This window comes from Monodelphis domestica, chromosome 1, assembly GCF_027887165.1.
Source record: "Monodelphis domestica isolate mMonDom1 chromosome 1, mMonDom1.pri, whole genome shotgun sequence".
NCBI classification, from domain to species: Eukaryota; Metazoa; Chordata; class Mammalia; order Didelphimorphia; family Didelphidae; genus Monodelphis; species Monodelphis domestica.
The window spans coordinates 501,602,361-501,619,877 of NC_077227.1; the positions used below are offsets into that span (position 1 = coordinate 501,602,361).

Sequence of the window (17,517 nt, forward strand, 5' to 3'; positions counted from 1 at the left end):
CCATGCCACCACTCAGGAATGAATATAGATGTAGATTTTTTTTCTGCCTCATCCCTCAAGGTTCTCTCACATGCTAGCCATGTGAGCTCAGCCCTCTGCAAGGATTTACTAGAACCCTTATTCCCTAGAGCAGCATTGGTGAACCTTTTAGAGATCCTGTACCCAAACTGCACCTTCAAGCTGCCTCTGAGCTCCCTGCATTACCACAGACAGCAGAGGGAGGTAGTGCTTGCACTGGGTTGTTGGACAGAGGGATGGTGCATATGAAAATTGTCCTTAGGCACTGTGGAAAGGGGGAATGGAGTAGCATATCCAGAATGCTGGAGCACATGTGCCATGGCTTCACCAACCTGGATCTAGAGTATTCTCTGATTTCTGGATTAATGGCTACCTGTATAGTTGTTTATGTCTCTTTCATAGTGGATAGAGCCATCAGTCAACAAGGTATAATGGCATTCCTCAGGAACCAGGTCCTTTTAGATGGGACCTATTGGGTTATCAGGAGAAGCAAGGTTCCAGGTTCTGGACTGGAGGCCTTACTCTCTGGAATGGTTACTATATATTTATGAAGTGCCTGAATACTAGAAGGACCCGGACAGGTATGGTTTTTAATGGAACTTTTTAATTTAGCAATAGAAGCCTTCTATTCTCTACCCATCTCATTAGAGGGACCAAGATTTATAACTCAGCCTGTTATAGGCAACTCTAAGCAAAGAGTTATTATTTGGCCCTTTAATTATCTATTCAGTAGCACCTAAGGCCTGAAACAGTTAAGTGGTTGTTTTTCAAAGATGGCAGGAAATTTGGAATTCTAGAAGCCCAAGTAGCCAATTCTGGATACATTTTGAAACCTGCCAAAGACTCTCATTAGCCTAGTCTTTATTGGACAGAGACTTTTAGAAGCACATACTCTGGAAAGTCATAAAGATCCAAGGGGGAGGGGGCAGCTGGGTAGCTCAGTGGATTGAGAGCAAGACCTAGAGATGGGAGGTCCTAAGTTCAAATCTGGCCTCAGACACTTTCCAGCTGTGTGACTCTGGGCAAGTCACTTAACCCCCATTGCCTAGCCTTTACCACTTTTCTGCCTTGGAACCAATACATAGTATTGATTCTAAGATGGAAGGTAAGGGCTTAAAAACAAACAAACATAAATAAATTAAAAGATCCAAGACGAGACTACTAATCAACCTTCTTTATATTTTTTAGGATGTAACCTATTCCAGGTGCCACTTAAAAGAAATGAACTTGTACATTACTCAGTAAATTGGGGCCATCAGAACACTAGAGAGGGAATGTAGGTCCTCCAAAATATGAAGACTCATGATTTTCAGGGCTTCCTTCTTAGATTGGAAGCAAGTGTCAGAAGCTCATTTTGAATCGTGCTTCTAATCCTCTGGATTTCCCATACCAACCACATTCCTGAAAACTGGACTGAATGGGCTGGGCCTTGAATTTTCTTAGGGTTTATTTCCCACCCCTTGTCCTACATATGGTTCATCATCTGATCTATGGCATTTGTCACTGTAACTTGGTCAACACTGCATCATCAACATAATGGTGTACATCAATGTCTTCACAAAAGCCTCTTTTAGGTTGCTGCCTACCATAATGTGGTAATATTGCAGTTCAAGTAGTCCCAGGGTATAATGGTGAAGGTATAGCGAACTTTTTCCAGGTGAAAACAAAGAGCTTCTGACAAGTCTCTGCCACAGGAGGAGAGAAAAGAGGATCAACAAAGTTGATAACCCCATACCACCCACCCTGGGCCTGAGCTACCTGATCCACAAAACTAAAGAGATAAGGAAAAGTTAAAATGATGGGCATGATAACTTTTTCCTGCTCCATGTAGTTCACTGTAAGCTGCCAGATTGCCATCTGCCTTCCTTACCATTAAAACAGGATCATCGTAAGGAGAGCTGGTATACAAAATAATCTTAACTTCCTTCATTTCTTTCACCAGAGAAGAAATATCTTTCACCCTCTTAGGGTCTCAGTATTGTATTGCATTAACCATGTAAGATTGTTCATTGTTTCCATTTGATCCAATCCACAGTAATATGCCTAGAGATTGTTGAAAGGGCCCTCACATTTTCCTAAGCTGTAATGGCCCATTTTCTAATGCAGATTTTCATCAATTGCATTAATTGTGTGGCACCCATGGCTAAAATAGGAAAAGAGTAATAGGATAAACCTAGAGCTTCATTACTGCTTGTGGGAGTTTCCACATCTCTACCCCTATCTGATGGCCCCTGTTGCAGCAGAACACAATACATTCTGGGTCAGAAACCATAGAGTAGATTCCTGGTTGGGTCCTTTCAGTTTCTGCCCCCATCAGGAGAGATTCGCTCATACAGCCACCAGCTTCATTAGCTGCTTCCTGTCTTTAATTTCATGGTCCCTGAAAGCTGTGAGCTCCTTTCTTCTTGATGAATGTGCTGGCCCACTTTAATTTCAGTCTTTTCATACAGTCCAACTTACACTGACTAATCAACAGTAGCCAGGGAACTTGGACTTGCTACTTCCTTTATTCTCTAGAGTAAATCTAGAATTGGCATTCACTGAACTAGTCCTCCTGCTCCAGACTCCTAGAGAAAACTCCCTATACATAATGACAAGGGTCTTTGTAACCTGGAACCCTTCAAGTGTCCTGCCATTAAATTGTCCACCTTGCATGTAAAGGGTTCTTCCCCAGCCCATCTATGAAATGACCTACAAAGCCATCTCATCTCTTCCCAACCTGTCCTAGATAACCACACCAGATTTTAGAGGTGACTCTAACTCTAGTTCTCTGTTATTTAATGTTGGAATGAAGTGAGATACTCCCTAGACATCGAACAGTTACAAAAAGATGCAGCAAGGATTGGGTACTTGGCATTTCTGACCCATACTAATTGGGGGAAGGAAGGACATGATAACTCATGTGATCTTAAGAGATCCATCATCTAAGAAGAGGTTCAGACTCCATGTGGCTGTGGCTTTTTATGGCTTTAAGTGGTTAGGAGACTTCAGTGGGGAAGCTTGGACCAGTCAGGTCCTAGAGACAGTTTGCCACCTTTAAGGCAAAATTAATCCCTGTCAAAGGACAGAAAGAGGAGAGACCTTATTCTAAGTGATGGGGATGGGAGAAGCTGTATCAAGGAAATGATTGTTAGTCCTATCCTATCCTTCTAAGTAATAAACTTCAGTGGATGTCTGTTACCTCCAGGATCAAATATCAAATCCTCTGACTTTTAAATCCCTTTATAACCTGGCTCACCCTTCCTACTTTTTCTAGATTTCTGATACATACTCCTCTATATGTGCTACCATCTGGTGACACTGACTTCCTTGCTGTTCTTTGAATAAGACACTCGCATCTCCCAGATCTGGACATTTTCATTGGTTGTGCCCCATGCCTGGAATGCTCTCCTGTCTCATCTCTGCCTCCTCCTTTTGGGTCTTATCTAAAATTCTAACTTCTGGAAGTAGCCTTTCAGGGCCATCTAGATGGCTCAGTGGGTTGAAAAACAGACCTAGAGTCAGGAGATCTTGGATTCAAATGTGGCTTCAGACACTTCCTTGCTGAATGACTTTGAGCAAGTCACTTAATCCCCATTACCCCTTACCACTCTACTGTCTTGGAACTAATACACAGTATTGATTCTAAGGTGGTGGATAAGGGTTTTATAAAAAATAAAATAAAAGAAGTTTTCCTTATTCCCCCTTAATGCTACCTTTCTTCTATTACATTCAATTTATCTTGTTGTTGCATATTGTATTCCCCATTAGATTATGAATTTCTTGAGGCTAATGACTACCTTTTGCCTTTCTTTTTATCCTCTGAACTTAGCACAGTGTTTGGCACATAGTAGGTGCTTAATAAATGCTTATTTACATGATTTTACTTTTTGAGCTGGTCCATTCTATTTTGAACAGCTGTGATTATTTGAGTTTTTCATTATGTCAAAGCAAAATCTTCCTCTTTATAACTTCTGATCATATTGCTCCTAATTTTATCATCTGATGCCAAGCAGACCAAGTCTGAACCCTTTTCCATATCACAGTTCTTCAAATCTGTGCAAACAGCTATCATATGCTCCTGTAGCTTTTTTTCTAGGTTTAACACATTCAGTTCATCCAGTTAATTATCATACAGTATATTCTAGAAGTTCTTCACCCTTGATCCTCACCCTCAGAATTCTTTCCAAGTTAAGAAATGTCCTTTCTAAAATGTTGTCTGACCAGGGCAGGGTATAAGAAGATTATACCCTATTATGTAATCTAGGCTTTTCCTTTAAAAAATTATTTTTTAAAGCCTTTTTCTTTTATCTTAGTATTTTAAATACCAATTTTAAGGCAAAAGATTGGTAAGGGCTAAGCATGGGGGTTAAGTGACTTACCCAGGGTCACATAGCTAGAAAGTGTCTGAGGCAAGATAAAAACCCAGGAACCCCATCTCCAGGCCTCATTCTCTATCTGTTAATCCATGTAGCTGTCCCCCATATTGTACTTTTGATTTATATTGAACTTTCAGTCACCAGCATCTCCAAATTTGTTTCATGAACTGCTCTATTTTTAATTGTGAAGTTTATTATTTTTTAGCCAAATATAGGGCAATCATTAGAAAAACTATTATGGGAATCACTTTTTAAATTCAATTGAATAAATATTTATTGTGAACCTCTTACAAACAAAGAGCTGTGCATAATATTGTGTAGATAGAATTAAATGGGATGTTGGGCAAGAGGAGCTGGTTTGGAGGAACCTTGGGGAGTGAATTCTGTCTACACACTATAGAGACATAAAGATACCAAATGGCATGGTTTCTGCCCTCAAGGAGCTTTTGTAGCCTCAGGTGCTAAAAGATGAAAATATTCCTCTGAATTCCATGGAGCTAGAATAACCCTAAAGGCCAGGGATTCTTGACCTCTGACCTATCAACTTGAATATGAAAAAAAATTACATTTTTATTTTAACATAATTTTTTTAGAAATACTTCATTTTTTATATTTAATATAATTATGTTTTTAAAATATTATTCTGAGAAAAAACCCAGAGACTTCACCAGATTGGCAAAGGGGGCCATAACATAAAAAAGAATGAATAAAGAACCCCTGATATCGACTTATAGAATGTTAGAATTGAAGGGACTTTAGAAATTATCTAGTCAACTTCTTTTATTCTGCAGATGAGAAAGGTACCAGAAATGAAAAGTAACTTGTCAAATAGATTAAATAAATCAAGTTATTAAGGAAATTTATTTATTTGGAATATTTTAGCTTAATTTTTAACATTCAAATTTTTTTCTTCTCATGATTTCAAGGAATTAAAAAAATTATCTTTAGAACTTCTTATTCACAGTGGTGTTAGTCTGGGGTGGGTTTTTTTTTTCTTCTTATGTGTTCTCTTAAAGGGTATCTTGAAATTGACATTGATATACTAAAGTAGCTAGCATATTTGAGCAGAAGGTGAAAATGTAAGGCTACCTACAGGGCTCATATCCTGTTTGGATAAGGTTTGAAAAAACTTGCCAAAGTTTCAGTGACCATATTGCTACAGAGTAATGAGAGGAAGCAAAAGAGAGCTAGTTTACTTAATGGGGACTCCACTAAGTGAAATGTGCTGTGGTAGAGAGCATTTTTCTTTAAAACCAAATAGCTTGGAGCTCAGAGTACAGTCCCTCTACAGGAAGATGTGATTTTGGTGACTGACTGAATCTCTTGATTTATAGATCTTTTAATGGCCAGATCTGAAGGTCTTTTCTCAATCCTCATTATTCTTGATCTCTCGATACAATCTAACACCATTAATCATCCACTACTCCTGCATCCTCTCTACTCTGTATTTTTAACACTGTTCTGTGTCTCTGTCTTTTTCTCCCTTTCTCCCCTTTCTACTTGTCTAATTGTTCTATCTCAATCTCCTTTGCCATTTGATCACTTATATTCTTTTTCCCTATCTGTGGATGTACCTCAAATTTCTGTCCTGATTCCTTTTCTGTCCTCTTTCTTAATTCTCATTTGGTGACTTTATCAGCAAATCTCTCTTCCTTATTCCTCTTAAAATCCCTTGTTTACTACAAAGTTGTTAAATAATAGTTTCTACATAAAGCCTTTGCTAATTCTTTCAAGTTGCTAGTTTCTTACCCCCAGTTGATCCTAGACACTCCAGCCAGTGTCATCTAGCTGCTCTAGATGCTTATGTATATATATTCTCCCTCACTAGAATATATTTTCTTGACAGCAAGACTTTTATTTTTGTCTTTTATATCCATAATTCATATCACAGAGTAGACACTAAACAAATGAATAAAAGCATTTATTAAGTGCTTAGTATCTGCCCAAACACTGTGCTAAGGGTTGAGGATACAGATACAAAAGCTAGACAGTCCTTGCCCTAAAGGAGATTATATTTTAAGGGAGGAGATTGCACTTTACATTCAGGGAGTATGGTTTAGGAAAGTTGTTTTGTTCTGGATAGTGGAGATGGTATGGAATGGGCAGTAGCATTGATTTAATTATAGTTTTTTGGGCCAGAGGTGGAAGGACATACGTTATGGGGAGAAGGAAGGTATTTCGGAATGGTTCCAATGGAAAATGGCCTTCAAAAAATTGAAGACATAGGGGGTAAAGAATGGTTGAAGAACAATTTTGGATATGAGAACATGAAATATTGGCAGTTAGGTGGCACAATAGAATGCTGGAGTCAGAATGACCTGAGCTTGAATTCTTACTCATATACTTAAAAGGTGTGTGACTGGGCAAATCATATTTCTTTATCTATAAATTGCCATACAAATAGTACCTACCTCATAAGTATCTATACTCATAGGTAAGAAAGACAGATAGGCAAAGTGCTTTGCAAACCTTAAAATACTATATAAATTCTAGTTTTTTTAAAAAGAAAATTTTGAGTAAATGAAATTAAGTGAATGAGGAATAACATTTTATACATTTTAGCTATTAACAGGGAAATATTTGAATAAAATGAATGAAAAGGAGGAAGAATGTCTGTTGCTCAGATTTTAACGTGCAGCTGAATGGATCCCTTCAAAGGTTTTTCCAACAGGATGTACACTTGGGGCACAAAATACAGGTAAACAATGAGCTAGACCCAGAGTTGAAAAAAATAAGTTGAAAAAGTAGGTGAGCAAGCTAATTTGCTTTTGAAGAATTGCATAATACATGATTGAGCCCAAGTTTCCCCAAACAGCAAAGGTCTATCATTTCAATGTAAACATTTTACTAGTGTTGCTATACAGCATCAAGACCTGAAATGTTGCTGCCTCTGAGAACTCAACATCACATGGAGGGCACTGGAAGGAAAAAGGCACATAGTAGGTTTGAACAGGTCAGCAGTGTGTAACCAAGGAGCAACTCCAAAAAATGAGACTAAAGAATGTTGTATTACAGAAAGACAATATGGGCTGATTCATATGGTGAGATCTAGGAATGGGGGATAGTTGATCAGAACATTCCAAACTGGTACACTCAGGATGTTGAGAGAAAGTAAGGAAAGACTCCTTGCCCATTGAATAAGCCCCCTGTTGGGAATTTTGGGCAAACATTGATGAGAGAAACATAGGATAGATGGGCATAAGTGGATTATAGTCTGCATCTCTGTAGGAAACTCCTGAATTGATTAGCTTTACAGATCCATTTGAGTATCAGTTGAAACTTATCCAAGTTTATCCTTTCTTCCTTAATACTTCTTCAATGAAGGTCTGATGTCGGAATGTAGGGATTGCTTTCAGCGGTACAAACCATAGCTCATCCATTCCTCTTATCCTGTAGGATAGATTCTTATCCATGTACTTCGGATCTCCTCCACAAGCAGAGGCTTTCTTGATACCTTTAAATATTTCACAAGAACCAGTACAGTATACTTGGACTGTCTATCTGTTATCTTTTGCTTTTGCCACCTTACTGGCCTACTTTTATTTCTGCTTATATATTTCCTGGATGGTATCCTTTTTGATATCCTTGCAATTATGGACAATATGCTGCAGCCACCCACTGCCCATCTCTCTGTTACTCTTCAGGTTCTCTAAAATTTTGACTGGTTTTCAGACATTGTGGTATCCAGTGATTTATATTCATGCTTCATTGGTTGGAGGCTATTCAGGTTAAAAAATTGGGTTTTTGTGTTCAGGAACATCCTGGAGAGTATTGAAAGTGCCATGTGATTTCCTAAATGCAGTTGAGCTTCTTTTTCCTCTTAATTTTGAGTCAAGCTTATTGCCCATCTGTATTGCCCGTCCAAGATATATGTAGAATGGGCTAAATGAAGACAAGCTTTCAAAAAGTATCACATACCATGTATAGGATCCCATGCTGGAAGATACATAGAACTAGTGAGACAGTATGATACAATGATCTAATGGAAAGGGTACTAGATTTGAAGCCAGATGACCTGTGTTCAAATGCTGGCTTTGCATAGTATTTATGTGATCTTAGGCAAGTAAAAACTTTTTTAGGTCTTGGCTTCCTCCTCTGGCAATGTGGTACAGTGGAGAAATAGTGTCTGTCCTCTAGAAACTTACATTCTTTTATTGGAAACACTATTTACATGTGTAAGCATATACAAAATTGAAATTAAGTCAGAAAAAAGAATTACTTCTTTGAGAGGATGAGAGGAACTGAGTTCAAATACTACTCTCTACAACTCATTACTTGTATAACTTTGAATAAGTCACTTTACCTCTATGGACTTGTTTCCTCATCTGCAAAATTAGGGGATTGGACTAGATTAAATGTCTTCTCCGGCTCCAGGATTCCTTTCATCCAGTGATTAAGGTTAAAATTGATTAGTGGCTGCATAACTTAGTCTAATGCTGTGAACTTCTTTTGTTCTCTCTGTCTCTGTCTGTCTCTCCCTCTGTCTCTGTCTCCCCCCCCCCCTTCTTTCCTCTCTTTCTCTCTCTGTCCATGAATCTGTTTCTCTGTCCGTCTTTCTCTCTTCCCCCTCTTCTTTCCTCTCTCTGTCTTTGTCTGTCCCCTTCTACCTCTCTCTGTCTCTCCCTCTCCTCTTTCCTTTCTGTCTCTTTCTTTCCTCCTCCCTCTCCTCTCTTTCCTCTCTTCTTCTCTGTTTCTCTCTCTCTGTCTCATTTGCTGTCTCTCCCCCCTCCCCTGTCCTCTCTGTCTCTGAATCTGTCTATCTCTCATCTAGTTAGTTGTCTATCTGGCCATAGTTTGTACTGTATTGAATATAGTCCATCGCAACCCACTTGTCCAGTTGACAATAGTTTGTAGAGCATTAACTTCCTAAGCCCTCCACAGTCCCAAAGTAATTAATATTGTCAATGAGCAGTCTTGGCCTCAGGAAGTGATGGTAAAGGCCCATTTGTTCATGCCATCTTCCCCCTCACACCAGGAAAACCAAATGCTTTTATATGGACATAAGTAACCAACTTTTTCTTCAGCTTGCCCACAGCTCCTCCCGGACTGTTCATTTGCATGACCCGTGAACCTGGAAACTCAGCAGTCTATCTGACCTTTGACCTTTGGTTATATTTAGGTGGCCCTGGTCCAGTGGACTGAAAGCGTAGGTTTAACCCTGGTGGGCAGAGATCAATCTTCTATGCAGCTGAGGACCCCTGGTGGACAGATTTTGAACTTCACCATTCTCCAAATCTTCCCATTCACCTATGAAAGCAAACGCATGGGGATCATAGTAAGGGTAAGTAACTTTATGCAAATTGTTCTTTATTTATGGCTACAATGGTTAAAAAAAACAAAGCAGGTACAGTGCACATGTCAAGTGGCAGCAGCATTCTTGATTTAGTGTTTTCTGTCACCCTCTCCCTCTTTGATATGCATTTTTTCTGAAAGTGTAAAATCTTTCCATATGTTGGAAGCATGACCTTTCTGACCTTCACTGATAAGAAAATATACTTTTCTAAAGCAGACAGACCACAGATATCTGATATAGCTTCTGGTTAACTCATTGAATTAGGATGGAAAACATGCAGGCATTATCTAAATCCCAATGGCGAAAGATTGAGCATTTCTTGGGAATGAAACTCTCCACATTGAATCGTGATGATAACGAGTTCCATTTCTGTGTTGCTTTACCATTTGCAAAATGTTTTCATTCTGAAAACCCTCCTTCCTGGGATGTTCAAGTATTATTTCCCCTGTTTTACAGTTGAAGAAAATGAGGCTCAGTAAAATGAAGTCATTTGTCCAGAGTCAGTTGAGTTGGTAAATAAAAGTTCTGGAAATGAAGCATAATTAAAGTATATTGCACATTCATGCAGTGCTTTAAGGTTTGCCACACACTTTATAAATTTTATGTCATCTGATCTTCCAACAACCCTGGGAAGTAGGAACTGTTATTGTCCTCATTTTACAAATGAAGAAACTGCAGCTGAAAATGGTTAAGTGATTTGTTCAGGGTCACTGGATTGAAGAGTACTTGTCTGAGGGTAAGGTGTAAGAAGGCTGGGAAGGTAGGTAGGAAGAGGCTTCATTATGAAGGACTTTGAATGCCAAACAGATCATTTTGTAGGGAGTTTATAGGAATTTACCGAGTAGGAAAGTGGCAAGACAAACCTGATTTTAGGAAAACCACTATAGTGGCTGATTGGAGGATGAATTGAAGTGGGTAGAGACTTGAGACAGACAGACCCACCCATAGGCTACGGCCAAATATGAGGTGATGGGGGCTTGCCCTAGAGGGGTGGCAGTGCCAGAGGAGAGAAGAAGGCATATTCAGGTGATATTGCAAAGGTGAAATTGATAGGCCTTGGCTACAGCTTGGGTGTGAGTGGGTAAGAGAGAGTGAGGAATCCAGAATGACTTCTAAGTTGTGAATGAGCCTGAGAGACTGGGAGGATGCTGCTGCCCTCTACCATAATAGGGAAGGAAGATGGGGGGAGGTTTTAGGGGAAATGATGAGTTTGTTTTGGACATGTTTAAGATGTCTGTGGGACAGCTGAAATGACATGTCTGAAGAACAGCTGTAGATGTGAGAATGGGGGGGCAGCAGAGAGTTTGGGGTACCACTTAGATACCTCTATGTCTTTTCTATCACCAGTATCTTTTTTCCCCTTCACCTCACTCAAGAAAGACTTCTTAAGAAGAGGGTAGCTGGGTAGCTCAGTGGATTGAGAGCCAGACCTAGAGATGGGCGGTCCTAGGTTCAAATCTGGCCTCAGACACTTCCTAGCTGGGTGACCCTGGGCTAGTCATTTAACCCTCATTGCCTAGCCCTTATTACTCTTCTACCTTGGGATTCTAAAGTAGAAGGTAAGGGTTTAAAAAAAAAAAGTGAGAGAGACTGTACATTTCTATGGAGAGCTGGCACAAGGAAGACTTTTCACTTAACTTTTTCTTCTTTTTTTCTCCTCTTTTTTCTGTCATAATCCTCAAATCAATTATTTGGGAATAATAATGATGGTGACAGCTCACATTACTTTTTATAGCACATTATAAAGGACAACTCATTATGGTTGTTTCTGTTGGACCTTGCCTGTAGTTTCATGTCTAGTTGGAGCTGCATCTGAATTCTAGATTTTCTGATTCTCTATTCAGTGCTTTCCCCCTCTTAAAACAATACTATATTGTTAAACAAAGAGAATAGCCAGTTCCCTCAATTTCTAATGAATGAAGATTTATCAAGCAACTGTGTTTCAGTCATTATGCTGGGCCTTGAAGATACAAAGACAAATGATAAATAAATGGTTCTTACCTTCAAGAATCTTATCTTTTAATTAAAAATTAATTTTAAAAAATTGGACACTAATAGCTAAGGGCTGAGGTGGAGTCTGGAAAGGCTTCCTGTAAAAAAAAAAAAAAGATGGTACTTTGAGCTGAACTATGAAAGAAGTGGAATTATAAGAAGTAAGGAAGGAAGTGTATTCCTGGGCTTGAGAGGAGTCAGGACAAAGGCTTGGAGATGGGAGATAGAGTATGATAGGAACAGTAAAAAGACCGGACTGAATGACAGAATATATGAAGAATCTATGGTAGATAGGAAGACTGCAAAGGAAAGAGGGGGTCAGACTGTAAAGGGTCATAAATGCAAAACAGAAGGATTCATATTTGATCCTAGAGGCAATAGAGGGCCACTGGAGTTTGTTGAGTAGAATTGCTACATGTTCAGGACTGTCCTTAAGGAAAATTATTTTGTTGGCTGTTTGAATGGTAGAATGGGGAGGAACTTGAGGTAAGTAGACTGATTAGGAGATGGAGATCTGCCTAAAGGTGGTCATTGGATGAGCAGAGAAAAGGGAATATGTGTTAGAGATCTTGTGGCAATTGGTTAGATATGGGGAATGAGCTTGTGAGAGGGAAGGGTTGAGGTTGGTCCACTGAGGTTGGGAAATTAGATGACTGAAAAAATGATAGTGTTCTTGACAGTAGTAGGGCAGTTGAAAAAAGGAATGGGTTTTGGGGGAAAGGTAATTTATTCTCTTTTGGACATGTTGACTTTGAGATGCTTTTAGGACATCCAGGCCAGTAGGGAATTGGCAGTGTGATCTTGAAGCTCATGAGAGAGAATAGGAATATACATATACATGTATACAAGCACAAACATGCATATATATGCATATGCATGCACACACATTAAATATATATGAATAAATACATATATGCAGACAGAGATGCTTTGTTAGAACTGGTGTGGATTGAGGCATTTATTTGGAGGTACGTGCCATATCATCTAGCCCAGTGATATTGAACTCAAATAGAAATGAGAATCATGAAACTATACAGAAATATCCTTGAGGGCCACTATTGACTTAGAAAACTACATATGAATATTTGTTCTGTTGTGTTTTTATTTAATTTGTTAGTTGTTTCTGAGTTACACTAGAAGGCTTCATTTACTTATTTGACAAATCTCTCTTCTAGCCAATTCTTCTTAGTCAAAATTTAGGTGGTTCAGAGGATAGAATATTCACTGTGCAGGAAGGAGGACTAGTGTGGACATCTGGCCTTAATCATGTTCTAGCTGTTGGACCCTGATCAAGTCACTTACTTTCTGTTAGCCTCAGTTTCCTCAATTGTAAAGTAGGGATAATAATGAAACCTATCTTCTAGAGTTGTTGTGAAGATATTGACAATATCAATAAGATATTGATAAAGTATCTGGCACAGTACCTACCCCATAGTAAGTGATTAATAAATGTCTATTTCCTTCCTTTCTTGTTTTTCCCTATATCCATAGCTTTTGATGGTGGAAATCAGGGTTCAATGCTTTCTGATTTAGCTCTGATAGTTTTAACACCAATCTGCCCCAATTCTCCCAACTTAAAGGCTACATATCACAGCTCCACCTATCCTGAGCCACATCCTTTCAGGAAGAAGCCGCTTTATATATAGATGAGGAACAGTTTGTTCCTAAGCTACTCACTTCTGATGTAAGGGATTCCCTGGGCATGTTAGGAACTTTGAATGATGTAGAACATTAGGACAAACTTTTTTTAGCCTGAGACAGAGATACCCAGATGTGTTTACCCATGTGTTTTCTCTCTCTCCTCTCTCTCTCTCTCTCTCTCTCTCTCTCTCTCTCTCTCTCTCTCTCTGCTCTCTCTCTCTCTCTCTCTCTCTCTCTCTCTCTCTCTCTGTCTCTCTCTCTCTCTCTCTCTCTCTCTCTCTCTCTCTCTCTCTCTCTCTCTCTCTCTCTCTCTCTCTCTCTCTCTCTCTCTCTCTCTCTCTCTCTCTCTCTCTCTCTCCCCCTCCCTCCCTCCCTCCTTCTCTCCCTCCCTCCATCCCCTCCTCCCAAGAGAACCATGTGGACAAACAATGGAGACTGATAGATAAGATATTCTGAATTAAAATCTAGCCACAGACACTTCCTAGCTGTGTGACCCTGGACAAGTCACTTCACTCCAATTGCCTAGCCTTTACTACTCTTCTGCCTTAAAATCAATACCTAATATTGAAGGGTTTAGGATGGGGGATGCTTATTATCTGTCAGGCTTTGTGCAAAGTGCTCGGCATATAAACAAAAGCAAGATAGGATTGATTGACAGACACAAGAAGATATATGTAGAAACACTTGGGGATAATACAGAAACATATACATAGACATAGGCAGACACAAATGAACAGACAGATACACAGAGAGAAACACTTTTCAATATGTCTTAGCTTTCTGGCTTACTTCCATTATAGTGAACTGACATATATATACACTTATATATCTGACTTCCTGCAAATTCAAACAATATATATTTTTATATATAAAAATAATTAAGAAGACCTCCTACTGTGAAGAAGGTAGATTTAATTTTGCCACAAATCAGAGTCTGGTTGAGTATTTCTTAGTATGTATTAAATTCTTTCACCCCATACTATCAGTTACATCAAACAGCTTACAGAAGGATCTTTTTGCTGGCCACAAACCAGTCTTTTGCTTTTTGTCATGATTGCAGTCCTAGGAAGTTGGCTAGGAACAAAGGCCATACTAACTACCTTTTTGGAGAAGGGTTGGGGTAAGGCATTTGTTTTGTTGTGCACAAGATGTTCCAGTGAGCCCCCTCCTTTTCCATCCTTCAGCCCCCCACTCCCACATGTGGAATGATGAAGTCTGATCTCTTGCATAGATCATAACATTGTCATAGCTGGAAGAAAAGAAACCTTTGAATACTGGCCAAAGGCAAACCAGGGTGGAAAAAGATGAAATTCTGAAACAATAGCATTGGCAAATCCTGCTGTAAATTTATAGTGTAATCTTGCCATAATCTGAGAACGAAGTAACCTTCTAATGAACTTGGTGAGGAGGAAATGACTAATGCTACAAGACAGTTGATAGAGTATTTATATTGGACAGAATTTCTAAACTATCTTAAGCCAGTTCTACTGCAGAGGAAGTGGAAGGTTTATTCATTTTCCTACAAAATTGTTGCTAAACACCATTTTTTGAGAAGAAAACAGTCAAATGCTTTATATAGGGACAGCTACCTTTTGCTTGAGCCATTGAGCTCTGGGACAATAAATTCTAGAGCAATACCATGAAGATAAACTATATGAATTGACTCTCAAGGCCGCTTTTTGTTCCTTTTGATTGAGATATATCTTCTGGCTATTTATGTAATCCTGTTAAGGTTCTTAAGGTTAGAGGGCCATCTGAAAATAAATTTAAAAAAGAAAATTGTTCCATTTGTGACTTAGGCGGATCTATTTATTAAGGGTAATTTCACAAGGAGGGAATGGCAGGGTGTCCATCACCTATTCGGTACATCAAATTCTGTTGTGATCCACACAGTCAAAGGCTTTAAAGGGTAGTCAATGAAGCAGAAATAGATGTTTTTCTGGAACCTCCTTGCTTTCGCAGTAATCCAGTGAATGTTGGCAATTTGATTTCTAGTTCCTCTGCCTCTTTGAAAACTAGCCTGTTCTTCTGGTAATTCTTGTTTCACATATTCCTGAAGACTAGCTTGTGGAATACTAAGCATAACCTTGTCAGCATGTGAAATGAGCCACATAATTGTTTGGTAATTCAAACATTGTTTGACTTATCCTTCTTCAGGATAAGGATGTAAAATGATCTTTTCCAATCCAGTGGTCAATGTAGAATTTGCAAATTTGATGGCATATTGAGTGCTGCAATTTAACAGCATCATCCCTGATTGTCTATTTAATTTCCCTAAAGAAGCTGTTCAAAACTTTCTTCATTTTCATCCCTTTCCATCTTAGTAGATCAACCTGCCTCCTATTGTACTGAGAAAATCAAAGCCACCCATCTTGAATTTGCTGATCTCTTATTTCTCTGTACCTTCATCTGTTTTCTTCTGTTAAGCTCCAATCTTAGAGAATGGAGTAATATTAATTCTAGACAATACTAACCTCTTATTTGTACCTTTAATTCCATCTCCACCCACCTCCTTCAGTAGTTTACTTCATTGATTGTATGCTTTCATTCATGTTCAGTTTTCCCCTAACTGCTACTTACTCATTTCTTATAATATCAAGCCTCATATATACCTGAAAAAACCAAAAAGCAACTTTTGCTTGATCCTTTTATTTTGTATTCTCTCCTAAGTTTTTTTTTTTTACCAGGGTCCAAGACAGTATCATCTGTACTCACTGCTTCCATTTCCTTATCATTCACCTACTTCTGAAAGGGGATACCCTTCCAGATTGGCTTCAGATCCCATTAGCAAAATGAATTGCCTTCCTCAGAGTTATCAATCATCTCTTAATAGTAACTAATGATTTTTTTTTCAGTTTTTTATTCTCTTTACTATTTCTTTCTATATATGGTGTTGCTCACTCTATCCTCTGGATAGTGCCTCTTTTGACTCCTTATGTACCAACCCTGATTTTCTTCATGACTACTCCTCATTGTCTTTATCAAAATCATATTTAGTTCCCACCCTTTAAGTGTGAATGTACCCCAAGACTTTATAATTTTGTCTTTTCTCTCTGTACTTTATAATCCTTAATCTTTCTTTTGAATTTTATACTTGTATCTCAGTCACTTGCTAGATTTCTTCATTTGAATGTTCTGCTGATACTTCAAACTTAGCATGTGCAAAATAATACTTATTTTTCTTCCCTAAATCCACTTGTCCTACAAATGGTCTTGTTTGTGTTGACAAAATAACCAGGCTCCATTAGGTTTGTAATCTTAGACTCTTTCTTAACCTCCTTCCTTACCTTTCATACCCATTCAGAGGCCAGCTAGTTTAGATTCAGTCTCAACATTCTTTGGTTTTCCTGTCTTTCTCTCTCTTTACATTATTGCTACTCTAGTTTAGACCCTTATTACCTCTTCCATGTACTGTTGTATTAGCCTTTTGATTGACCTCCTTTCCTCCATTATTTTCATTTCATCCTTTACACAGCTGCCAAAATAAACTTTTCAAGGCATAGGTCTGATGATGTCTCCTTACTCCCTCAAAAAAAAAAATCAAATAGGCAACAACTAAAAACCCCACTCTAAATTGAAGAATAAACTTTAAGAAACTATCATTGTCTTGGGATACATTATGTAACTTCTGGAGCTTAGTACATAAGACTTTCTCTAGTGTGGCTCCAACTTATCTTTCCAGGCTTATCTTGTGCTGCCTGCTTTTGGAGTCCTCATTCAATCTGAACAGGAAAAACAGCTATTTTCTTGAACTTGACATTTCTTCTTTACAGAACGCCCTCCATACCTAGAATGTACATCATTTTGGTAATTCCCTCCTTTTAGAATCCTTAACATTCTTCAAAGCTCAACTGAGATGTTACCTCTTCAGTGAAACCTTCCATGTCTCTCCAAGTTGTTAGTTTTCTCTTCCTCCTCAAAATTTCCTGAAGAACTTTGATTTCTCCCTTATATTCTCATCACTTCCTACTTTGAATTTTTTCATCTATTCATATGTTATCTTCACTGGTATAATCATTATAAGCACTTGTTAAATACTTCTAATGAATCAAGCTCTTTACAAATAATTTCTCTTTTGATCCTCAACCTTGGGAGAGACTACTATTACCCCCTTTTATAGTGGAGAAATTGAGGCACAGAGAGATTCAGGGTCACATAGCTAGTAAGAGTCAGTTTGTACTCAAGAATTCTTTATTCCAAGTCCATATCTATTCA

General features: G+C 38.5%; 1 protein-coding gene across 4 annotated transcripts in view; it reads left to right on the forward strand.

Annotated features, from left to right (window-relative positions):
• The window catches only part of ATP9A (ATPase phospholipid transporting 9A (putative)), a 155,113-nt gene that overhangs the window by 101,378 nt on the left and 36,218 nt on the right, over positions 1 to 17,517 (forward strand). For all 4 annotated transcript variants that reach the window (XM_001369149.4, XM_007475725.2, XM_007475723.2 and 1 more), the window contains one exon: positions 9,496 to 9,657. In XM_001369149.4, the coding sequence (XP_001369186.2) occupies positions 9,496 to 9,657 (162 nt within the window). The remainder of the gene's footprint in view (positions 1 to 9,495; positions 9,658 to 17,517) is intronic.